Source organism: Scyliorhinus torazame, chromosome 23 (assembly GCF_047496885.1).
Source record: "Scyliorhinus torazame isolate Kashiwa2021f chromosome 23, sScyTor2.1, whole genome shotgun sequence".
In the NCBI taxonomy this organism is placed as follows: Eukaryota; Metazoa; Chordata; class Chondrichthyes; order Carcharhiniformes; family Scyliorhinidae; genus Scyliorhinus; species Scyliorhinus torazame.
The window spans coordinates 69,268,010-69,293,196 of NC_092729.1; the positions used below are offsets into that span (position 1 = coordinate 69,268,010).

The following is a 25,187-nucleotide window of genomic DNA, read 5'->3' on the forward strand; positions in this document are numbered from 1 at the left end:
CTGCTACTGACCGACCTTCCTCGAACGCTCCGCGAGATAGTCTAGGAACGGTTGCCACCGCCTGTAGAACCCCTGCACCGACCCTCTCAAGGCGAACTTAATCCTCTCCAGCTTTATGAACCCAGCCATGTCGTTTATCCAGGCCTCCAGGCTGGGGGGCTACGCCCCCTTCCACATTAGCAAGATCCTTCGCCGGGCTACTAGGGACGCAAAGGCCAGAATGCCGGCCTCTTTCGTCTCCTGCACTCCCGGTTCGTCCACTACTCCAAATATTGCTAGCCCCCAGCTTGGTTTGACCCGGACTTTCACCACCTGAGATATTGCTCCCGCCACTCCTCTCCAGAACCCCTCCAGTGCCGGGCATGACCAAAACATATGGACATGGTTCGCCGGGCTCCCTGAGCACCTTCCACATCTGTCCTCTACCCCAAAGAACCTACTCAACCTCGCCCCCGTCAAGTGCGCTCTGTGGACCACCTTAAATTGTATCAGGCTGAGCCTGGCACACGAGGAGGAGGAATTAACCCTACCTAGGGCATCAGCCCACAAACCTTCCTCGATCTCCTCCCCCAGCTCCTCCTCCCATTTACCCTTCAACTCTTCTACCAGCGCTTCCCCCTCTTCTTTCAACTCTTGGTGTATTTCCGACACCTTGCCCTCCCCGACCCATACACCCGAGATCACCCTGTCTTGAACTTCTTGTGCCAGGAGCAACGGGAATTCCCTCACCTGTCGCCTCACAAAAGCCCTCACCTGCATATATCTAAACGCATTTCCCGGGGGGACCCTTTCCATTATTGACATCAAACTCCCTCCCAGAATCCCCCCTCGATTAAATCTCACCCAATATCGATCATCCCCCCCCCCCCCACACTTGCTCACCTCGTAAGGCCATCAAAACCTGCTCCCCAGGCTCCACAGCCCACCTCTCACCTCGCCTCCGTTCAAAGAACAAAGAACAAAGAAATGTACAGCACAGGAACAGGCCCTTCGGCCCTCCAAGCCCGTGCCGACCATGCTGCCCGACTAAACTACAATCTTCTACACTTCCTGGGTCCGTATCCCTCTATTCCCATCCTATTCATGTATTTGTCAAGATGCCCCTGAAACGTCACTATCGTCCCTGCTTCCACCACCTCCTCCGGTAGCGAGTTCCAGGCACCCACTACCCTCTGCGTAAAAAACTTGCCTCGTACATCTACTCTAAACCTTGCCCCTCTCACCTTAAACCTATGCCCCCTAGTAATTGACCCCTCTACCCTGGGGAAAAGGCTCTGACTATCCACTCTGTCTATGCCCCTCATCATTTTGTAGACCTCTATCAGGTCCCTCAACCTCCTTCGTTCCAGTGAGAACAAACCAAGTTTATTCAACCGCTCCTCATAGCTAATGCCCTCCGTACCAGGCAACATTCTGGTAAATCTCTTCTGCACCCTCTCTAAAGCCTCCACATCCTTCTGGTAGTGTGGCGACCAGAATTGAACACTAGACTCCAAGTGTGGCCTAACTAAGGTTCTATACAGCTGCAACATGACTTGCCAATTCACTAGTTCACTAGCCAACTTTAGTTAGCGAGCGCGGGTGGTCCCCGTCTCCCCCAAAAAGGCGTACTGTCCCCCCCCCCCCCCCACCCCACCCAGTTCCAGGAGAAGAAGAAAAACAATCTAACCCCAGTGTTCTTCAAGTCGGGGGCGCACGAGTCGATGAGCAGCAGGGTAAACGAAAGTGGGCCGAATGGATTAGCAAATCCAGACGGCCGGGAGGAGGGCGGAGGCGGGTAACCGTCCGGGGAACCGGAGTCCGAACCCCGCCTGGACATCTTTCAAACCTGGTTTCGCAAAGAAATGAGGCTTTGGAGGCGAAACCGGGCATCCGCAGCCGAGGGGGGTGGGAATCCACCTGGTTCGCCCCTTTCCCTTTCGGGGAATGGGACAAACCTGACTCCGGCTCGCGCGCGGTCGACCCTCTTCAAAGCACACCTGCAAAAGCGGAGGTTGCGGCCGGCCCGTGGCGGGCGGTGGGACGGGGTTTTAGTGCAACGTTTTATCTCATGGGCTGAGGGCTCCGGCCTAGCTTGCACCGCCTCCTCCTCTCGCGTGATGTTCTGCCGTTGCCATCCCGCCTTTTTTCATCAATCTACCTCTTTGTTTCCCCCTCCCCCCCACCCCCCGCCCTCTTTTGCCTCCCGCAGAGAAGCCCACCAAGCCAGACATCCAGCTCTTCCGGGACTCGGGGACGTACTCCATCGGCGAGTACGTCAGCATCCGCTGCAGCGCCTCCGCCATCTTCACCGGCGCCATCTTCCATCTGCTGAAGGCGGGCGGGGCGGGGGGGGTCACCTACCAGGCCGTGCCCTCGGCGGGCTTCGCCGTCACCTTCTCCATCGCCAACCTCACACACGGCGACGGCGGGAGCTACTTCTGCCTGTACCAGCTCAAGCGGTCGGGCCACCTGTACAACTCGACGGAGAGCGAGCGGGTCAAGGTGACCGTGACAGGTGAGGGGTTTCCTCGGCGCACAATCGGGGCCCGGGGGGGGGCCAGGGCCGGGGCTTCCCCGCACCCTTGCTGAAACGAGGAAGATTCGCCAGGCCCCTGGCGGGCGTGGCGGGCGGTGGGACGGGGTTTTGTGCGCCCCCCCCCCGACGTTCGCTTGTTTCGCTCCTGGGCGGAGGGCTCTGGCCGAGCTGGTACGCGCGTTGGCTGTGTTCGTGAGGGAAGCGGTGACGGTAAATTGAGCAATGTTGGCATCACCTACGGGGGGGGTGGGGGGGGGGTGGGGGGGGGAGGGTTGGGGGGGGGCGGGAGGAACAGCGTCGAGGTTTGGAATCCAGTTCGGCACCACTTTGGATCTGGCTGTTGTCCAGGTGTAAAGGTTTGGGGAGGTGCAGCAGAAGAGATGCTCAGGGATAGGTTGGATCGTGGCGCAATCGAAATGGCAATGGTGTCACAGAAGCCAAGGCACATGGAGCGGTGATGGTGGCGTTAAAGGTTAAAGGTTTGGCCCAGAATAGGAGTTAATTGCAGATTAGAGGTCAACATTGTGAACATGAATGATCTGGAAGAAGGAACTGAAGGCTCTGTTGCTAAGTTTGCAGATGATACAACGATCTGTAGAGGGACAGGTAGTATTGAGGAAGCAAGGGGGCTGCAGAAGGATTTGGACAAGCTAGGAGAGCGGGCAATGAAGTGGCAGATGAAATACAATGTGGAAAAGTGTGAGGTTAGGCACTTTGGAAGGAGGAATTTAGGCAGAGACTATTTTCTAAATGGGGAAATGATTCGGAAACCAGAAGCACAAAAGGACTCGGGAGTCCTTGTTCACGATTCTCTTAAGGTTAACGTGCCGTTTCAGTCGGCAGTTAGGAAGGCAAATGCAATGTCAGCATTCATGTAGAGGGGGCTCGAATACAAGAGCAGGGATGTACTTCTGAGGCTGTACAAGGCTGTGGTCAGACCCCATTTGGAGTATTGAGAGCTGTTCTGGGCCCCGTATCTATGGAAGGATGTGCCGGCCTTGAAAAGGGTCCAGTGGAGGTTCGCACGGATGATCCCTGGAATGAAGAGCTTGTCGTGTGAGGAACGGTCGAGGACTCTGGGTCTGTACTCGTTGGAGTTTAGAAGGATGAGGGGGGATCTTATTGAAACTTACAGGACACGGCGAGGCCTGGATAGAGTGGACATGGAGAGGATGTTTCCACTTGTAGGAAAAACTAGAAGCAGAGGGCACAGCCTCAGAGTAAAGGGACGATCCTTTAAAACAGAGATGAGGAGTAATTTCTTCAGCCAGAGGGGGGTGAATCGGTGGAACTCTTTGCCGCAGAAGGGTGTGGAGGCCAAATCACTGAGTGTCTCTAAGACAGAGATAGATAGGTTCCTGATTAATAAGGGGGATCAGGGGTTATGGGGATGAGGCAGGAGAATGGGGATGAGAAAATATCAGCCAGGATTGAATAGCGGAGCAGACTCGAGGGGCCGAGTGGCCTAATTTTATTCCGATATCTTATAGTGCTGTCTGAGAGCTGAGTCACAAAACGCCAGAGATGATCATACCGTTGAATGTCAAAAGGGGCGATGGTCCCCTCGTGTTGAGGAGGGTCATGGCTCCGACCAGCAGTTCGATTAACCCTTGTCTATTTCTTCCACCGCAGATAACCTGCTGCGGCCCTCGATCTCCGTGCTCAGATCGTCGGGCGCCTTCATCCAGGGCGAGGCGGTCAATTTCCGCTGCTCGTCCTCCAGCGTCTTCGCCGTGATCACGTTCTACCTGTACAAGGTGGGCGAGTCCGGCTCCATCACCTCGGTGGGCCCCATCTCTGTGTCCAGCTCCATCCTGACCATCCAGAACATCAGCCTCTCCCAGGATGGGTTCTTCACCTGCATGTTTAAAGTCCTCATCAGCGGAAAGACGTACGCCTCCACTCACAGTGACCGGGTGCAGATAGTCATCGCAAGTGAGTCGTTGACCCTCCCGCTCCCCCCCCCCCCCCACGCCCATTTAAGCGCGCTGGTAATATATTCCAACGGTTTCGTGGTACCTTGGATGGGGATGGTTGGGAATTGACGTGGGCAGGTTGCGCGGAGATGTGAAAGAGCGAGAGAACTCGGGGGCGAGCAGAGACGGGAGGACCTGTGTATGTTGTCCCCGGACCAGATTAAGGAGCGATTCGATTCAGGCGACGCCCATTGGTACAGAGAGACACGGGGCGCGATTCTCCTCTCGCGAGTCTCGTACGGCCGGCCGGGCCACGCCAAGCGCTCCGGCGCAAATGTTGCCGATTCTCGGGGGAGAGGCGCGGTTGCGGCGATTATCCGGCCCGGCGCGGGGCTGGGAGAATCGCGCCCCTGTTATCTGCAAACAAAAGGGACAGGATCAAGCCGTATAGATTATGGTGAAGCATCTAGATCATGGGGAGCCACAGACGGTAAGATGTGGGAGCCGACGAAGGCCATTCGGCCCATCGAGTAGCCCCATTCCATTCGATGAGATCCTGACTGATCTGGTGTGCAAATCCTCAAACACTCACTCTCCCCCCCCCTTCTCTCAACTCCCTCGATTCCCTGACTGATTAACAATCTATCTCGGCCTTAAACACACTTCAATGTGTCTCACTTAATCTATCTGAGTCTCCACAACTCTCTGCGGCGAAGACTTCCACAGAACCCTCCCCTCAGAGAGATGATATTCCTCATCTCTGTCTTCAATTGATCACCCCCTCACTCAGAGATTATCTCCTCTGTTCCTCGATTCACTCACAGGGAAAGAAATATATTCGCAACATCCACTGTGTGAAAGCCCCCTGAGAATCCTTTCCGTCTCAGTCACATCGCCACTCATTCTTCACTCCAATGAGTTCAGGATCCGACCTACTCAACCTCTCCTCAGAAGAAAATCCCTCCCTACCCAGGATCGACCGAGTGAACCTTCTCTGTGCTGCCCTCAATCGTTCCTAAGATGAGGGGGAATCAAAACTGTTCTCGTTATTCCAGGTGTGACTCTAACTACTGCCTTGTACAGATTTAGCAACACTTCCCTAATTTTACGCTCCATTCATAGACATAGAACATAGAACATACAGTGCAGAAGGAGGCCATTCGGCCCATCGAGTCTGCACCGATCTACTTAAGCCCTCACTTCCACCCTATCCCCGTAACCCAATAAACCCTCCTAACCTTTTTTGACACGAAGGGACAATTTATCACGGCATATCCACCTAACCTGCACATCTTTGGACACTAAGGGACAATTTAACACGACCAATCCACCTAACCTGCACATCTTTGGACACTAAGGGGTAATTTAACACGGCCAATCCACCAAACCTGTACATCTTTGGACACTATGGAACAATTTAACATGGCCAATCCACCTAACCTGTACATCTTTGGACACTAAGGGACAATTTAGCACGGCCAGTCCAACTAACCTGCACATCTTTGGACACTAAGGGGTAATTTAACACGGCCAATCCACCAAACCTGTACATCTTTGGACACTATGGAACAATTTAACATGGCCAATCCACCTACCCTGCACATCTTTGGACACTAAGGGACATTTAACACGGCCAATCCACCTAACCTGTACATCTTTGGACACTAAGGGACAATTTAGCACGGCCAATCCACCTAACCTGCACATCTTTGGACACTAAGGGACAATTTAACGTGGCCAATCCACCTAACCTGTACATCTTTGAACACTAAGGGACAATTTAACACGGCCAATCCACCTAACCGCACATCTTTGGACACTAAGGGACAATTTAACACGGCCAATCCACCTAACCTGTACATTTTTGGACAATAAGGGACAATTTAACAGGGCCAATCCACCTAACCTGTACATCTTTGGACACTAAGGGACAATTTAACACGGCCAATCCACCTAACCTGTACATCGTTGGACACTAAGGGACATTTAACACGGCCAATCCACCTAACCTGCACATCTTTGGACACTAAGGGACAATTTAACACGGCCAATCCACGTAACCTGTACATTTTTGGACAATAAGGGACAATTTAACATGGCCAATCCACCTAACCTGTACATCTTTAGACACTAAGGGACAATGTAACACGGCCAATCCACCTATTCTGTACATCTTTGGACATTAAGGGACAATTTAACACAGCCAATCCACCTAACCTGTACATCTTTGGACACTAAGGGACAATTTAACACGGCCAATCCACCTAACCTGTACATCTTTCGACACGAAGGGACAATTTAACACGGCCAATCCACCTAACCTGTACATCTTTGGACACTAAGGGACAATTTAACATGGCCAATCCACCTAACCTGTACATCTTTGGACACTAAGGGACAATTTAACACGGCCAATCCACCTAACCTGTACATCTTTGGACACTAAGGGACAATTTAACACGGCCAATCCACCTAACCGGTACATCTTTGGACACAAAGGGTCAATTTAACACGGCCAATCCACCTAACCTGTACATCTATGGACACTAAGGGACAATTTAACACGGCCAATCCACCTAACCTGTACATCTTTGGACACTAAGGGACAATTTGACACGGCCAATCCACCTAACCTGTACATCTTTGGACACTAAGGGACAATTTAACGCGGCCAATCCACCTAACCTGTACATCTTTGGACACTAAGGGACAATTGAACACGGCCCATCCACCTAACCTATACATCTTTGGACACTAAGGGACAATTTAACACAGCCAATCCACCTAACCTGTACATCTTTCGACACTAAGGGACAATTTAACACGGCCAATCCACCTAACCTGTACATCTTTGGACACTAAGGGACAATTTAACATGGCCAATCCACCTAACCTGTACATCTTTGGACACTAAGGGACAATTTAACACGGCCAATCCACCTAACCTGTACATCTATGGACACTAAGGGACAATTTAACACGGCCAATCCACCTAACCTGTACATCTTTGGACACTAAGGGACAATTTAACACGGCCTATCCACCTAACCGGTACATCTTTGGACACAAAGGGTCAATTTAACACGGCCAATCCACCTAACCTGTACATCTATGGACACTAAGGGACAATTTAACACGGCCAATCCACCTAACCTGTACATCTTTGGACACTAAGGGACAATTTAACACGGCCAATCCACCTAACCGGTACATCTTTGGACACAAAGGGTCAATTTAACACGGCCAATCCACCTAACCTGTACATCTATGGACACTAAGGGACAATTTAACACGGCCAATCCACCTAACCTGTACATCTTTGGACACTAAGGGACAATTTAACACGGCCAATCCACCTACCCTGCACATCTTTGGACACTAAGGGGCAATTTATCACGGCCAATCCACCTAACCTGCACATCTTTGGACTGTGGGAGGAAACCGGAGCACCCGGAGGAAACCCACGCAAACACGGGGAGAACGTGCAGACTCCGCACCGACATTGACCCAGTGGGGAATCGAACCTGGGACCCTGGAGCTGTGAAGCCTCGGTGCTAGCCACTGTGCTACCGTGCTGCCCCATTCCATTTGGAGCGACGGCCAGCACTCCATTTGCGTTCCCAATGACCAGCTGAACTAGCTTTCCGCGATTTGTACAAGAGGCCCCCCCCCATGTCCCCCCTGCCCCGCTGCTTTCTGCACCCTCTCTCCATTGAAGTAACATTCAGCTCCTTTATTCTCCCTACCAAAGTGCACGGCTTCACATTTGAAATGAATGAAATGAAATGAAGTTACTGTGAAAAGCCCCGAGATTTTCCAACATTCATTCACCGGTTGCTCAGTTTATTTTTGTTGCCAATCGCGCCGATCATTCCTTGCTTTCTCCACAGAACATAGAGCATTACAGCGCAGTCCAGGCCCTTCGGCCCTCGATGTTGCGCCGACCTGTGAAACCGCTCTAAAGCCCAGCTACACTATTCCCTTATCGTCCATATGTCTACCCAATGACCATTTGAATGCCCTTAGGGTTAGGGTTAGGGTTAGGGTTAGAACATAGAACATTACAGCGCAGTCCAGGCCCTTCGGCACTCGATGTTGCGCCGACCTGTGAAACCACTCTAAAGCCCATCTACACTATTCCCTTATCGTCCAGATGTCTACCCAATGACCATTTGAATGCCCTTAGTGTTGGCGAGTCCACTACTGTTGCAGGCAGGGCATTCCACGCCCTTACTACTCTCTGAGTAAAGAACCTACCTCTGACATCTGTCCTATATCTATCTCCCCTCAATTTAAAGCTATGTCCCCTCGTGCTAGACATCACCATCCGAGGAAAAAGGCTCTCACTGTCCACCCTATCCAATCCTCTGATCATCTTGTATGCCTCAATTAAGTCACCTCTTAACCTTCTTCTCTCTAATGAAAACAGCCTCAAGTCCCTCAGCCTTTCCTCATAAGATCTTCCCTCCATACCAGGCAACATTCTGGTAAATCTCTGCACCCTTTCCAATGCTTCCGCATCCTTCCTATAATGCGGCGACCCAGAATTGCACGCAGTCCTCCAAATGCGGCCGCTCCAGAGTTTTGTACAGCTGCAACATGATCTCATGGCTCCGAAAATCAATCCCTCTACCAATAAAAGCTAACCCACCGTACGCCTTCTTAACAACTCTCTCAACTTGGGTGGCAACTTTCAGGGATCTATGTACATGGAGACTGAGATCTCTCTGCTCATCCACACTGCCAAGAATCTTACCATTAGCCCAGTACTCTGTCTTCCTGTTATTCCTTCCAAAATGAATCACCTCACACTTTTCTGTATTCAACTCCATTTGCCGCCTCTCAGCCCAGCTCTGCAGCTTATCTATGTCCCTCTGTAACCTGCAACATCCTTCCGCACTGTCCACAGCACTACTGACTTTAGTGTCATCGGCAAATTTACTCACCCACCCTTCTACACCCTCCTCCAGGTCATGTATAAAAATGACAAACAGCAGTGGCCCCAAAACAGATCCTTGTGGCACACCACTAGTAACTGGACTCCAGGCTGAACATTTCCCATCAACCACCACCCTCTGTCGTCTTTCAGCTAGCCAATTTCTGATCCACATCTCTAAATCACCCTCAATCCCCAGCCTCCATATTTTCTGCAATAGCCTACCGTGGGGAACCTTATCAAATGCTTTCCTGAAATCCATATACACCACATCAACTGCTTTACCCTCGTCCACCTGTTTGGTCACCTTCTCAAAGAACTCATGGCAACATTTCGGCCAATCAGCATTGACTTGATGGCCAAAGAGCACCCATTCCTCCGGTGGCACACATGGGTTGGGCGGGCAGGGGGAGGCTTTGAAATTTGGCATTCTTGTATTTGTCTTCGTCAACGTGACAGTGAAAATCACGAGCGCTGCATCTCTCGTTGGTCAATCCGGTTGCTGGTGAATTAACCAGAGAGGGTGGGGATTGAGAGAGTGTCGGTAGAGAAAGTCTCGGCAGAGAGTGTTGGTGGTTGAGAGAGTGTCGGTGGCCAGATTGAATCCCTTGTGTCGAGTAACACTTGGTTCTCCTTTTTTTGCCTTTTTGCAGGTCGCGCCGAGCAACCGACGATATCCAAGAACACCGAATTCCACTTGTACCCCCAGGGGCAACTGCTCACCCTCCTGTGCGCGGCCCCGAAAGAGTACCGGACCCGCAATTTCCAGCTGTACCAAAACAGCCAAGAGCTGACCACCAGGATGACCGTGCGCGACTCTGTGGCCGAGTTCACCATCGTGAACACGACCATGGCCAACCAAGGGGAGTACACGTGCGCGTACCGGACGACCATCGCAGGGCGGGAGTACAACTCAACGCCGAGTGAACCACTCACCATCACAATTTCAGGTAAGGGGTGGAAAACCAGGGCGTGACACCCCGGCACAAAGAACAGATGTCGCCAACGCCCCCCGCTAGCAGCGGATGCAATCATTTGTTAATGGTGCATGGGCAGTGGCATTTAACGTCCACACCTAATTGCCCCTTGAGAATGTGATGTTGAGTAGCCATCTTTCACCACTGAGGTTTCAGGGAGTATTGCGACCCCTGAGGAGCCCCCAATTTTATTAGTATCCTGGACGAACCCCAATTTAATTACTATCCTGGACCAGCCCCAATTTAATTACTATCCTGGACGAGCCCCAATTTAATTACTATCCTGGACGAGCTCCCAATTTAATTACTATCCGGGACGAGTCCCCAATTTAATTACTATCCTGGACGAGCCCCCAATTTAATTACTATCCCGGACAAGCCCCCAATTTAATTACTATCATGGACGAGTCCCCAATTTAATTACTATCCTGGACGAGTCGCCAATTTAATTACTATCCTGGACGAGCCTCCAATTTTATTACTATCCTGGACGAGTCCCCAATTTAATTACTATCCTGTATGAGTCCCCAATTTAATTACTATCCTGGATGAGCCACCAATTTAATTACTATCCTGGACGAGCCCCCAATTTTATTAGTATCCTGGACAAGCCCCCAATTTAAATACTATCCTGGACGAGCCCCCAATTAAGTTACTATCCTGGAAGAGCCATAATTTTAATATATCCCAGATAACCATCAATATTATTACTATCCCGGATGACCACCAATATTATTACTATCCCGGATGACCCCGATATTATTACTATCCCGTACGAACCACCAATTTTATTACTATTCTGGACGTGTCCCCAATTTTATTACTATCCTGGATGACAATTTAATTACTATTCGGACGAGCCCCCAATTTAATTACTATCCTGGATGAGCCCACAATTTAATTACTATCCTGGACGAACCCCCAATTAAATTACTATCCTGGACGAGCCCCCAATTTAATTACTATCCTGGACGAGACCCCAATTTTATTACTATCCTGGACGAGCCCCCAATTTAATTACTATCCTGGGCAAGCCCCCAATTTTATTACTATCCTGGATGACAATTTAATTACTATTCGGACGAGCCCCCAATTTAATTACTATCCTGGATGAGCCCACAATTTAATTACTATCCTGGACGAACCCCCAATTAAATTACTATCCTGGACGAGCCCCCAATTTAATTACTATCCTGGACGAGCCCCCAATTTAATTACTATCCTGGACGCGCCCCCAATTTAATTACTATCCAGGACGAGCCCCCAATTTAATTACTATCCTGGACGAGCCTCCAATTTTATTACTATCCCAGATGACTCCCAGTTTTATTACTATCCCGGATGACCCCAAATTTTATTACTATCCTGGACGAGCTCCCAATTTCATTACTATCCTGGACGAGCCCCCAATTTAATTACTATCCTGGACGAGCCCCCACTTTAATTACTATCCTAGACGAGCCTCCAATTTTATTACTATCCCAGATGACTCCCAGTTTTAATACTATCCCGGATGACCCCCAATTTTATTACTATCCTGGACGAGCCCCCAATTTAATTACTATTCTGGTCGAGCCCCCAAATTAATTCCTATCCTGGACGAGCCTCCAATTTTATTACTATCCCAGATGACTCCCAATTTTATTACTATCCCGGATGACTCCCAATTTTATTAATATCCTGGACGAGCCCCCAATTCAATTGCCATCCTGGTCGAGCCCCCAATTTAATTACTATCCTGGACGAGCCCCCAATTTAATTACTATCCTGGATGAGCCCTCAATTTTATTACTATCCTGGACGAGCCCCCAATTTAATTACTATCCTGGACGCGCCCCCAATTTAATTACAATCCTGGACGAGCCCCCAATTTAATTACTATCCTGGACGAGCATCCAATTTTATTACTGTCCGGGACGAGCCCCCAATTTAAGTACTATCCTGGACGAGCCCCCAATTTAATTACTATCCTGAACGAGCCCCCAATTTAATTATTAGCCTGGACGAGACTCAAATGTTATTACAATCCCAGATGACTCCCAATTTTATTACTATCCCGGATGACACCCAATTTTATTACTATCCCGGATGACCCCCAATTTAATTACTATCCTGGACGAGCCCCCAATTTTATTACTATCCTGGACGAGACCCCAATTTTATTACTATCCTGGACGAGCCCCCAATTTAATTACTATCCTGGACGAGCCCCCAATTTTATTACTATCCTGGACGAGCCACCAATTTAGTTACTATCCTGGACGAGCCCGCAATTTCATTACTATCCCGGATGACCCCCAATTTAATTACAATCCTTGACGAGCCCCCAATTTAATTATTATCCTGGACGCGCCCCCAATTTAATTACTATCCTGGACGAGACCCCAATTTTATTACTATCCTGGACGAGCCCCCAATTTTATTACTATCCTGGACGAGCATTCAATTTTATTACTGTCCTGGACGAGCCCCCAATTTAAGTACTATCCTGGACGAGCTCCCAATTTAATTACTATCCTGAACGAGCCCCCAATTTAACTATTAGCCTGGACGAGCCTCAAATGTTATTACAATCCCAGATGACTCCCAATTTTATTACTATCCCGGATGACACCCAATTTTATTACTATCCCGGATGACCCCCAATTTAATTAGTATCCTGGACGAGCCCCCAATTTTATTACTATCCTGGACGAGACCCCAATTTTATTACTATCCTGGACGAGCCCCCAATTTAATTACTATCCTGGATGACAATTTAATTACTATTCGGACGAGCCCCCAATTTAATTACTATCCTGGATGAGCCCCCAATTTAATTACTATCCTGGACGAACCCCCAATTAAATTACTATCCTGGACGAGCCCCCAATTTAATTACTATCCTGGACGAGCCCCCAATTTAATTACTATCCTGGACGCGCCCCCAATTTAATTACTATCCAGGACGAGCCCCCAATTTAATTACTATCCTGGACGAGCCTCCAATTTTATTACTATCCCAGATGACTCCCAGTTTTATTACTATCCCGGATGACCCCAAATTTTATTACTATCCTGGACGAGCTCCCAATTTCATTACTATCCTGGACGAGCCCCCAATTTAATTACTATCCTGGACGAGCCCCCAATTTAATTACTATCCTAGACGAGCCTCCAATTTTATTACTATCCCAGATGACTCCCAGTTTTAATACTATCCCGGATGACCCCCAATTTTATTACTATCCTGGACGAGCCCCCAATTTAATTACTATTCTGGTCGAGCCCCCAAATTAATTCCTATCCTGGACGAGCCTCCAATTTTATTACTATCCCAGATGACTCCCAATTTTATTACTATCCCGGATGACTCCCAATTTTATTACTATCCTGGACGAGCCCCCAATTAATTTGCCATCCTGGTCGAGCCCCCAATTTAATTACTATCCTGGATGAGGCCCCAATTTAATTACTATCCTGGATGAGCCCTCATTTTTATTACTATCCTGGACGAGCCCCCAATTTAATTACTATCCTGGACGCGCCCCCAATTTAATTACTATCCTGGACGCGCCCCCAATTTAATTACAATCCTGGACGAGCCCCCAATTTAATTACTATCCTGGACGAGCATCCAATTTTATTACTGTCCGGGACGAGCCCCCAATTTAAGTACTATCCTGGACGAGCCCCCAATTTAATTACTATCCTGAACGAGCCCCCAATTTAATTATTAGCCTGGACGAGCCTCAAATGTTATTACAATCCCAGATGACTCCCAATTTTATTACTATCCCGGATGACACCCAATTTTATTACTATCCCGGATGACCCCCAATTTAATTACTATCCTGGACGAGCCCCCAATTTTATTACTATCCTGGACGAGACCCCAATTTTATTACTATCCTGGACGAGCCCCCAATTTAATTACTATCCTGGACGAGCCCCCAATTTTATTACTATCCTGGACGAGCCACCAATTTAGTTACTATCCTGGACGAGCCCCCAATTTCATTACTATGCCGGATGACCCCCAATTTAATTACAATCCTTGACGAGCCCCCAATTATTTATTATCCTGGACGCGCCCCCAATTTAATTACTATCCTGGACGAGACCCCAATTTTATTACTATCCTGGACGAGCCCCCAATTTTCTTACTATCCTGGATGAGCCACCAATTTCATTACTATTCCGGATGACCCCCAATTTAATTACTATCCTGGACGAGCCCCCAATTTAAATATTATCCTGGACACGCCCCCAATTTAATTACTATCCTGGACGCGCCCCCAATTTAATTACAATCCTGGACGAGCCCCCAATTTAATTACTATCCTGGACGAGCATCCAATTTTATTACTGTCCGGGACGAGCCCCCAATTTAAGTACTATCCTGGACGAGCCCCCAATTTAATTACTATCCTGAACGAGCCCCCAATTTAATTATTAGCCTGGACGAGCCTCAAATGTTATTACAATCCCAGATGACTCCCAATTTTATTACTATCCCGGATGACACCCAATTTTATTACTATCCCGGATGACCCCCAATTTAATTACTATCCTGGACGAGCCCCCAATTTTATTACTATCCTGGACGAGACCCCAATTTTATTACTATCCTGGACGAGCTCCCAATTTAATTACTATCCTGGACGAGCCCCCAATTTTATTACTATCCTGGACGAGCCACCAATTTAGTTACTATCCTGGACGAGCCCCCAATTTCATTACTATCCCGGATGACCCCCAATTTAATTACAATCCTTGACGAGCCCCCAATTATTTATTATCCTGGACGCGCCCCCAATTTAATTACTATCCTGGACGAGACCCCAATTTTATTACTATCCTGGACGAGCCCCCAATTTTATTACTATCCTGGATGAGCCACCAATTTCATTACTATTCCGGATGACCCCCAATTTAATTACTATCCTGGACGAGCCCCCAATTTAAATATTATCCTGGACACGCCCCCAATTTAATTACTATGCTGGACGAGACCCCAATCTTATTACAAACCTGGACAAGCCCCCAATTTAATTACTATCCTGGACATGCCCCCAATTTAATTACTATCCCGGATGACCCCCACTTTAATTACTATCCTGGACGAGCCCCCAATTTTATTACAATCCTGGATGAGTCCCCAATTTAGTTACTATCCTGGATGAGCCCCCAATTTGATTACTATCCCGGACGACCCCCAATTCAATTACTATCCTGGACGAGCCCCCAATTTAATTACGATCCTGGACGCGCCCCCAATTTAATTACTATCCTGGACGAGCCCCCAATTTAATTACTGTCCTGGACGAGCCTTCAATTTTATTACTATCCCAGATGACTCCCAATTTTATTACTATCCCGGATGACCCCCTAATTAATTACTATCCTGGACGAACCCCCAATTTTATTACAAACCTGGACGAGCCCCCAATTTGATTACTATCCTGGACATGCCCCCAATTTAATTACTATCCCAGATGAGCCCCAATTTTATTACTATCCCGGATGACCCACAATTTATTTACTATCCTGGACGAGCCCCCTTATTTAATTACTATCCTGGACGAGCCCCGAATTTTATTACTATCCTGGACGAGCCACCAATTTTATTACTATCCCAGATGACTCCCAATTTTATTACTATCCTGGACGAGTGCCCAATTTAATTACTATCCTGGTCGAGCCCCCAATTTAATTACTATCCTGGACGAGCCCCCAATTTTATTACTATCCTGGATGAGCCCCCAATTTCATTACTATTCCGGATGACCCCCAATTTAATTACTATCCTGGACGAGCCCCCAATTTAATTATTATCCTGGACACGACCCCAATTTAATTACTATCCTGGACGAGACCCCAATTTTATTAATATCTTGGACGAGCCCCCAATTTAATTACTATCCTGGACGAGCCCCCAATTTAAATACTATCCTGGGCCAGCCTCCAATTTTATTACTATCCTAGATGGCTCCCAATTTTATTACTATCCCGGATGACCCCCAATTTTATTACTATCCCGGATGACCCCCTAATTAATTTCTATCCTGGCGAGCCCCCAATTTTATTACAAACCTGGACGAGCCCCCAATTTAATTACTATCCTGGACATGCCCCCAATTTAATTACTATCCCGGAAGACCCCCAATTTTATTACTATCCCGGATGACCCCCAATTTATTTACTATCCTGGACGAGCCCCCAATTTCATTACTATCCTGGACGAGCACCCAATTTTATTACTATCCCGGACGATCCCCCTTATTTAATTACTATCCTGGACGAGCCCAGAATTTTATTACTATCCCGGACGATCCCCAATTCAATTACTATCCTGGACGAGCCCCCAATTTAATTACTATCCTGGACGCGCCCGCAATTTAATTACTATCCTGGACGAGCCCCGAATTTAATTACTATCCTGGACGAGCCACCAATTTTATTACTATCCCAGATGACTCCCAATTTTATTACTATCCCGGATGACCCCCAATTTTATTACTATCCTGGACGAGTGCCCAATTTAATTACTATCCTGGTCGAGCCCCCAATTTAAATACTATCCTGGGCGAGCCTCCAATTTTATTACTATCCTGGACGAGCCCCCAATTTTATTACAATCCTGGATGAGCCACCAATTTATTACTATCCTGGATGAGCCCCGAATTTCATTACTATCCCGGACGATCCCCAATTCAATTACCATCCTGGACGAGCCCCCAATTCAATTACTATCCTGGACATGCCCCCAATTTAATTACTATCCCGGATGACCCCCAATTTTATTACTAACCCGGATGACCCCCAATTTATTTACTGTCCTGGACGAGCCCCCAATTTCATTACTATCCTGGACGAGCACCCAATTTTATTACTATCCCGGACGATCCCCCAATTTAATTACTATCCTGGACGAGCCCCCAATTTTATTACAATCCTGGATGAGCCACCAATTTATTACTATCCTGGATGAGCCCCGAATTTTATTACTATCCCGGACGATTCCCAATTCAATTACTATCCTGGACGAGCCCCCAATTTAATTACCAACCTGGACGCGCCCCCAATTTAATTACTATCCTGGATGAGCCCCCAATTTCATTACTATCCTGGACGAGCCTCCAATTTTATTACTATCCCAGATGACCCCCAATTTTATTACTATCCTGGATGAGTGCCCAATTTAATTACTATCCTGGATGAGCCCCCAATTTCATTACTATTCCGGATGACCCCCAATTTAATTACTATCCTGGACGAGCCCCCAATTTAAATATTATCCTGGACACGCCCCCAATTTAATTACTATGCTGGACGAGACCCCAATTTTATTACTATCCTGGACGAGCCACCAATTTAATTACTATCCTGGCCGAGCCCCCAATTTAAATAGTATCCTGGTCGAGCCCCCAATTTTATTACTATCCTGGACGAGACCCCAATTTACTACAATCCTGGACCAGCCCCCAATTTAATGACTATCCTGATCGAGCCCCCAATTTAATTACTATCCTGGACGAGCCCCCAATTTAATTGCTATCCTGGACGAGCCTCCAATTTTATTACTATCCCAGGTGTCTCCCAATTTTATTACTATCCCGGATGACCCCCAATTTTATTACTATCCCGGATGACCCCCAATTTAATTACTATCCTGGACGAGCCGCAATTTAATTACTATCCTGGACGCGGCCACAATTTAATTACTATCCTGAACGAGCCCCCAATTTAATTACTATTCCGGATGACCCCCAATTTAATTGCTATCCTGGATGAGTGCCCAATTTCATTACTATTCCGGATGACCCCCAATTTAATTACTATCCTGGACGAGCCCCCAATTTAAATATTATCCTGGACACGCCCCCAATTTAATTACTATGCTGGACGAGACCCCAATTTTATTACTATCCTGGACGAGCCCCCAATTTCATTACTATCCTGGACGAGCCCCCAATTTAAATACTATCCTGGTCGAGCCCCCAATTTTATTACTATCCTGGACGAGACCCCAATTTACTACAATCCTGTACCAGCCCCCAATTTAATTACTATCCTGGTCGAGCACCCAATTTAATTACTATCCTGGACGAGCCCCCAATTTAATTGCTATCCTGGACGAGCCTCCAATTTTATTACTATCCCAGGTGTCTCCCAATTTTATTACTATCCCGGATGACCCCCAATTTTATTACTATCCCGGATGACCCCCAATTTAATTACTATCCTGGACGAGCCGCAATTTAATTACTATCCTGGACGCGCCCACAATTTAATTACTATCCTGGACGAGACTCCAATTTTATTACTATCCCAGATGACTCCCAATTTTATTACTATCCCGGATGACTCCCATTTTATTACTATCCTGAACGAGCCCCCAATTTAATTACTATCCTTGTCGAGCCCCCAATTTAATTACTATCCTGGACGGGCCCCCAATTTTATTACTATCCTGGACGAGCCACCAATTTAATTACTATCCTGGACGAGCCCCCAATTTAATTACTATGCTGGACGAGACCCCAATTTTATTACTATCCTGGACGAGCCCCCAATTTCATTACTATCCTGGACGAGCCCCCAATTTAAATACTATCCTGGTCGAGCCCCCAATTTTATTACTATCCTGGACGAGACCCCAATTATCTACAATCCTGTACCAGCCCCCAATTTAATTACTATCCTGGTCGAGCACCCAATTTAATTACTATCCTGGACGAGACCCCAATTTAATTGCTATCCTGGACGAGCCTCCAATTTTATTACTATCCCAGGTGTCTCCCAATTTTATTACTATCCCGGATGACCCCCAATTTTATTACTATCCCGGATGACCCCCAATTTAATTACTATCCTGGACGAGCCGCAATTTAATTACTATCCTGGACGCGCCCACAATTTAATTACTATCCTGAACGAGCCCCCAATTTAATTACTATCCTGGACGAGACTCCAATTTTATTACTATCCCAGATGACTCCCAATTTTATTACTATCCCGGATGACTCCCATTTTATTACTATCCTGAACGAGCCCCCAATTTAATTACTATCCTTGTCGAGCCCCCAATTTAATTACTATCCTGGACGGGCCCCCAATTTTATTACTATCCTGGACGAGCCACCAATTTAATTACTATCCTGGACGAGCCCCCAATTTGATTACTATCCTGGACAAGCCCCCAATTTGATTACTATCCTTGTCGAGCCCCCAATTTAATTACCATCCTGGATGAGCCTCCAATTTTATTACTCGCCCAGATGAATCCCAATTTTATTAATTTCCCGGATGACCCCCAATTTTATTACTGTCCCGGATGACCCCCAATTTAATCACTATCCTGGACGAGACCCCAATTTTATTCCTATCCTCGACGAGCCCGCAATTTTATGACCATTCTGGACGAGCCCCCAATTTACTTACTATCCTGGACGAGCCCCCAATTTTATTACTATCCTCGACGAGCCCCCAGTTTAGTTGCTATTCTGGATGAGCCCTCCATTTTATTACTCTCCCTGATGACCCCCAATTTAATTACTATCCTGGACGAGCCCCCAATTTAAATATTATCCTGGACACGCCCCCAATTTAATTACTATGCTGGACGAGACCCCAATTTTATTAATATCCTGGACGAGCCCCCAATTTCATTACTATCCTGGACGAGCCCCCAAATTAAATACTATCCTGGTCGAGCCCCCAATTTTATTACTATCCTGTACGAGACCCCAATTTACTACAATCCTGGACTTGCCCCCAATTTAATTACTATCCTGGTCGAGCCCCCAATTTAATTACTATCCTGGACGAGCCCCCAATTTAATTGCTATCCTGGACGAGCCTCCAATTTTATTCCTATCCCAGGTGTCTCCCAATTTTATTACTATCCCGGATGACCCCCAATTTTATTACTATCCCGGATGACCCCCAATTTAATTACTATCCTGGATGAGCCGCAATTTAATTACTATCCTGGACGCGCCCACAATTTAATTACTATCCTGAACGAGCCCCCAATTTAATTACTATCCTGGACGAGACTCCAATTTTATTACTATCCCAGATGACTCCCAATTTTATTACTATCCCGGATGACTCCCATTTTATTACTATCCTGAACGAGCCCCCAATTTAATTTCTATCCTTGTCGAGCCCCCAATTTAATTACTATCCTGGACGGGCCCCCAATTTTATTACTATCCTGGACGAGCCACCAATTTAATTACTATCCTGGACGAGCCCCCAATTTGATTACTATCCTGGACAAGCCCCCAATTTGATTACTATCCTTGTCGAGCCCCCAATTTAATTACCATCCTGGATGAGCCTCCAATTTTATTACTCGCCCAGATGAATCCCAATTTTATTAATATCCCGGATGACCCCCAATTTTATTACTGTCCCGGATGACCCCCAATTTAATCACTATCCTGGACGAGCCCCCAATTTTATTCCTATCCTCGACGAGCCCCCAATTTTATGACCATCCTGGACGAGCCCCCAATTTACTTACTATCCTGGACGAGCCCCCAATTTTATTACTATCCTCGACGAGCCCCCAGTTTAGTTGCTATTCTGGATGAGCCCTCCATTTTATTACTCTCCCGGATGACCCCCAATTTAATTACTATCGTGGACGAGCCCCCAATTTAATTACTATCCTGGACGCGCCCCCAATTTAATTACTATCCTGGTCGAGCCCCCAATTTAATTACTATCGTGGACGAGCCTCAATTTTATTACTATCCCTAATGACCCACAATTTTATTACTATTCCGGATGAACCCCAATTTTATTACTATCCTGGACGAGCCCCCAATTTAATTACTATCCTGGCCTAGCCCCCAATTTAATTACTATCCTGAACGAGCCCCCAATTTTATTACTATCCTGGACGAGCCCCCAATTTAATTACTATCCTGGACGAGCCCCCAATTTAATTACTATCCTGGACGAGCCCCCAATTTAATTACTATCCTGGCCTAGCCCCCAATTGAATTACTATCCTGGATGACCCCCAATTTTATTACTATCCCGGATGACCCCCAATTTAATTACTATCCTGGACGAGCCCCCAATTTAATTACTATCCTGGCCTAGCCCCCAATTGAATTACTATCCTGGATGACCCCCAATTTTATTACTATCCCGGATGACCCCCAATTTAATTACTATCCTGGACGAGCCACCAATTTTATTACTATCCTGGACGAGCCCCCAATTTAATTACTATCCTGGACATGCCACCGATTTAATTACTATCCTGGATGAGCCCTCAATTTAACTACTATCCTGGACGAGCCCCAAATTTAATTACTATTCTGGACATGCCCCCAATTTAATTACTAACCTGGACGAGCCCCCAATTTAATTACTATCCTGGACATGCCCCCAATTTAATTACTATCCTGGACGAGCCCCCAATTTAATTACTATCCTGGACGAGCCTCCAATTTTATTACTATCCCAGATGACTCCCAATTTTATTAAATCCCGGATGACCCACAATTTTATTACTATCGTGGACGAGCTCCCAATTTAATTACTATCCTGGTTGAACCCCCAATTTAGTTACTATCCTGGACGAACCCCCAATTTTATTACTATCCTGGACGAGCCCCCAATTTAATTACTATCCTGGACGAGCCCCCAATTTTATTACTATCCTGGACGACCCCCAAATTAATTACTATCCTGGCCGAGCCCCCAATTTTATTACTATCCTGGACGAGGCCCCAATTTTATTACTATCCTGGACGACCCCCAATTTAATTACAATCCTGGCTGAGCCCCCAATTTTATTACTATCCTGGACGAGCCCCCAATTTAATTACTATACTGGACGCGCCCCCAATTTAATTACTATCCTGGACGAGCCCTCAATTTAATTACTATCCTGGACGAGCCTCCAATTTTATTACTTTCTCAGATGACTCTCAATTATATTACTGTCCCGGATGACCCCCAATTTTATTACTATCCCGGATGACCCCCAATTTAATTACTATCCTGGACGAGCCCCCAATTTAATTACTATCCTGGACGCGGCCCCAATTTAATTACTATCCTGGATGAGCCCCCAATTTAATTCCTATCCTGGGCGAGCCCCCAATTTTATTACTATCCTGGACGAGCACCCAATTTTATGACTATCCCGGACGATCCCACAATTTAATTACTATCCTGGACGAGCCCCCAATTTTATTACAATCCTGGATGAACCCCCAATTTAGTTACTATCCTGGATGAGCCCCCAATTTTATTACTCTCCCGGATGACCCCCAATTCAATTACTATCCTGGACGAGCCCCCAATTTAATTACTATCCTGGACGCGCCCCCAATTTAATTACTATCCTGGACGAGCCCCCAATTTTATTACTATCCTGGACGATCCCCCAATTTAATTACTATCCTGAACGAGCCCCCAATTTAATTACTATCCTGGACGAGCCCCCAATTTAATTACTATCCTGGACGAGCCTCCAATGTTATTACTAGCCCAGATGACTCCCAATTCATTACTATCCCGGATGACCCCCAATTTTATTACTATCCCGGATGACCCCCAATTTAATTACTATCCTGGACGAGCCACCAATTTTATTACTATCCTGGACGAGCCCCCAATTTAATTACTATCCTGGATGTGCCACCGATTTAATTACTATCCTGGATGAGCCATCAATTTAATTACTATCCTGGAGGAGCCCCAAATTTAATTACTATCCTGGACATGCCCCCAATTTAATTACTAACCTGGACGAGCCCCCAATTAATTACTATCCTGGACATGCCCCCAATTTAATTACTATCCTGGTCGAGCCCCCAATTTAATTACTATCCTGGACGAACCTCCAATTTTATTACTATCCCAGGTGGCTCCCAATTTTATTACTATCCCGGATGACCCCCAATTTTATTACTATCGTGGACGAGCTCCCAATTTAATTACTATCCTGTTCGAGCCCCCAATTTAATTACTATCCTAGACGAGCCCCCAATTTTATTACTATCCTGGACGAGACCCCAATTTAATTACTATCCTGGACGACCCCCCAATTTTATTACTATCCTGGACGAGCCCCCAATTTAATTACTATCCTGGTCGAGCCACCAATTTTATTACTATTCTGGACGAGCCCCCAGTTTAATTACTATCCTGGACGAGCCCCCAATTTTATTACTGTCCCGGATGACCCCCAATTTTATTACTATCACGGATGACCCCCAATTTAATTACTATCCTGGACGAGCCCCAAATTTAATTACTATCCTGGACGCGGCCCCAATTTAATTACTATCCTGGATGAGCCCCCAATTTAATTACTATCCTGGACGAGCCCCCAATTGAATTACTATCCTGGACGAGCACCAAATTTAATTACTATCCTGGACGAGCCTCCAATTTTATTACTCTCCCAGATGACTCCCAATTTTATTACTATCCCGGATGACCCCCAATCTTATTACTATCCCGGATGACCCCCAATTTAATTGCTATCCTGGACAAGCCCCCAATTTAATTACTATCCTGGACGAGCCCCCAATTTTATTACAATCCTGGACGCGCCCCCAATTTAATTACTATCCTGGACGAGCCCCCAATTTAATTACTATCCTGTAAGCCTCCAATTTTATTACTATCCCAGGTGGCTCCCAATTTTATTACTATCCCGGATGACCCCCAATTTTATTACTATCGTGGACGAGCTCCCAATTTAATTACTATCCTGTTCGAGCCCCCAATTTAATTACTATCCTAGACGAGCCCCCAATTTTATTACTATCCTGGACGAGCCCCCAATTTAATTACTATCCTGGACGACCCCCACCAATTTTATTACTATCCTGGACGAGCCCCCAATTTTATTACTATCCTGGATGAGCACCCAATTTTATTACTATCCCGGACGATCCCCCAATTTAATTACTATCCTGGACGAGCCCCCAATTTTATTACAATCCTGGATGAGCCCCCAATTTTATTACTATCCCAGATGACCCCCAATTCAATTACTATCCTGGACGAGCCCCCAATTTAATTACTATCCTGGACGCGCCCCCAATTTAATTACTATCCTGGACGAGCCCCCAATTTAATTACTATCCTGTAAGCCTCCAATTTTATTACTATCCCAGGTGGCTCCCAATTTTATTACTATCCCGGATGACCCCCAATTTTATTACTATCGTGGACGATCTCCCAATTTAATTACTATCCTGTTCGAGCCCTCAATTTAATTACTATCCTAGACGAGCCCCCAATTTTATTACTATCCTGGACGAGCCCCCAGTTTAATTACTATCCTGGACGACCCCCCAATTTTATTACTATCCCGGACGACCCCCAATTTAATTACTATCCTGGTCGAGCCCCCAATTTTATTACTATCCTGGACGAGCCCCCAGTTTAATTACTATCCTGTTCGAGCCCCCAATTTAATTACTATCCTAGACGAGCCCCCAATTTTATTACTATCCTGGACGAGCCCCCAATTTAATTACTATCCTGGACGACCCCCCCCAATTTTATTACTATCCTGGACGAGCCCCCAATTTTATTACTATCCTGGATGAGCACCCAATTTTATTACTATCCCGGACGATCCCCCAATTTAATTACTATCCTGGACGAGCCCCCAATTTTATTACAATCCCGGACGATCCCCCAATTCAATTACTATCCTGGACGAGCCCCCAATTTAATTACTATCCTGGACGCGCCCCCAATTTAATTACTATCCTGGACGAGCCCCCAATTTAATTACTATCCTGTAAGCCTCCAATTTTATTACTATCCCAGGTGGCTCCCAATTTTATTACTATCCCGGATGA

The 25,187-nt window shown here is 46.7% G+C and overlaps 1 protein-coding gene across 2 annotated transcripts in view; it reads left to right on the forward strand.

Moving 5' to 3' along the window:
* The window catches only part of LOC140399613 (scavenger receptor cysteine-rich domain-containing protein DMBT1-like), a 161,672-nt gene that overhangs the window by 98,700 nt on the left and 37,785 nt on the right, over positions 1–25,187 (forward strand). For both annotated transcript variants that reach the window (XM_072489141.1, XM_072489142.1), the window contains exons 10-12: positions 2,192–2,497; positions 4,151–4,453; positions 10,024–10,320. In XM_072489141.1, coding sequence (XP_072345242.1) covers positions 2,192–2,497; positions 4,151–4,453; positions 10,024–10,320 — 906 coding nt within the window. The remainder of the gene's footprint in view (positions 1–2,191; positions 2,498–4,150; positions 4,454–10,023; positions 10,321–25,187) is intronic.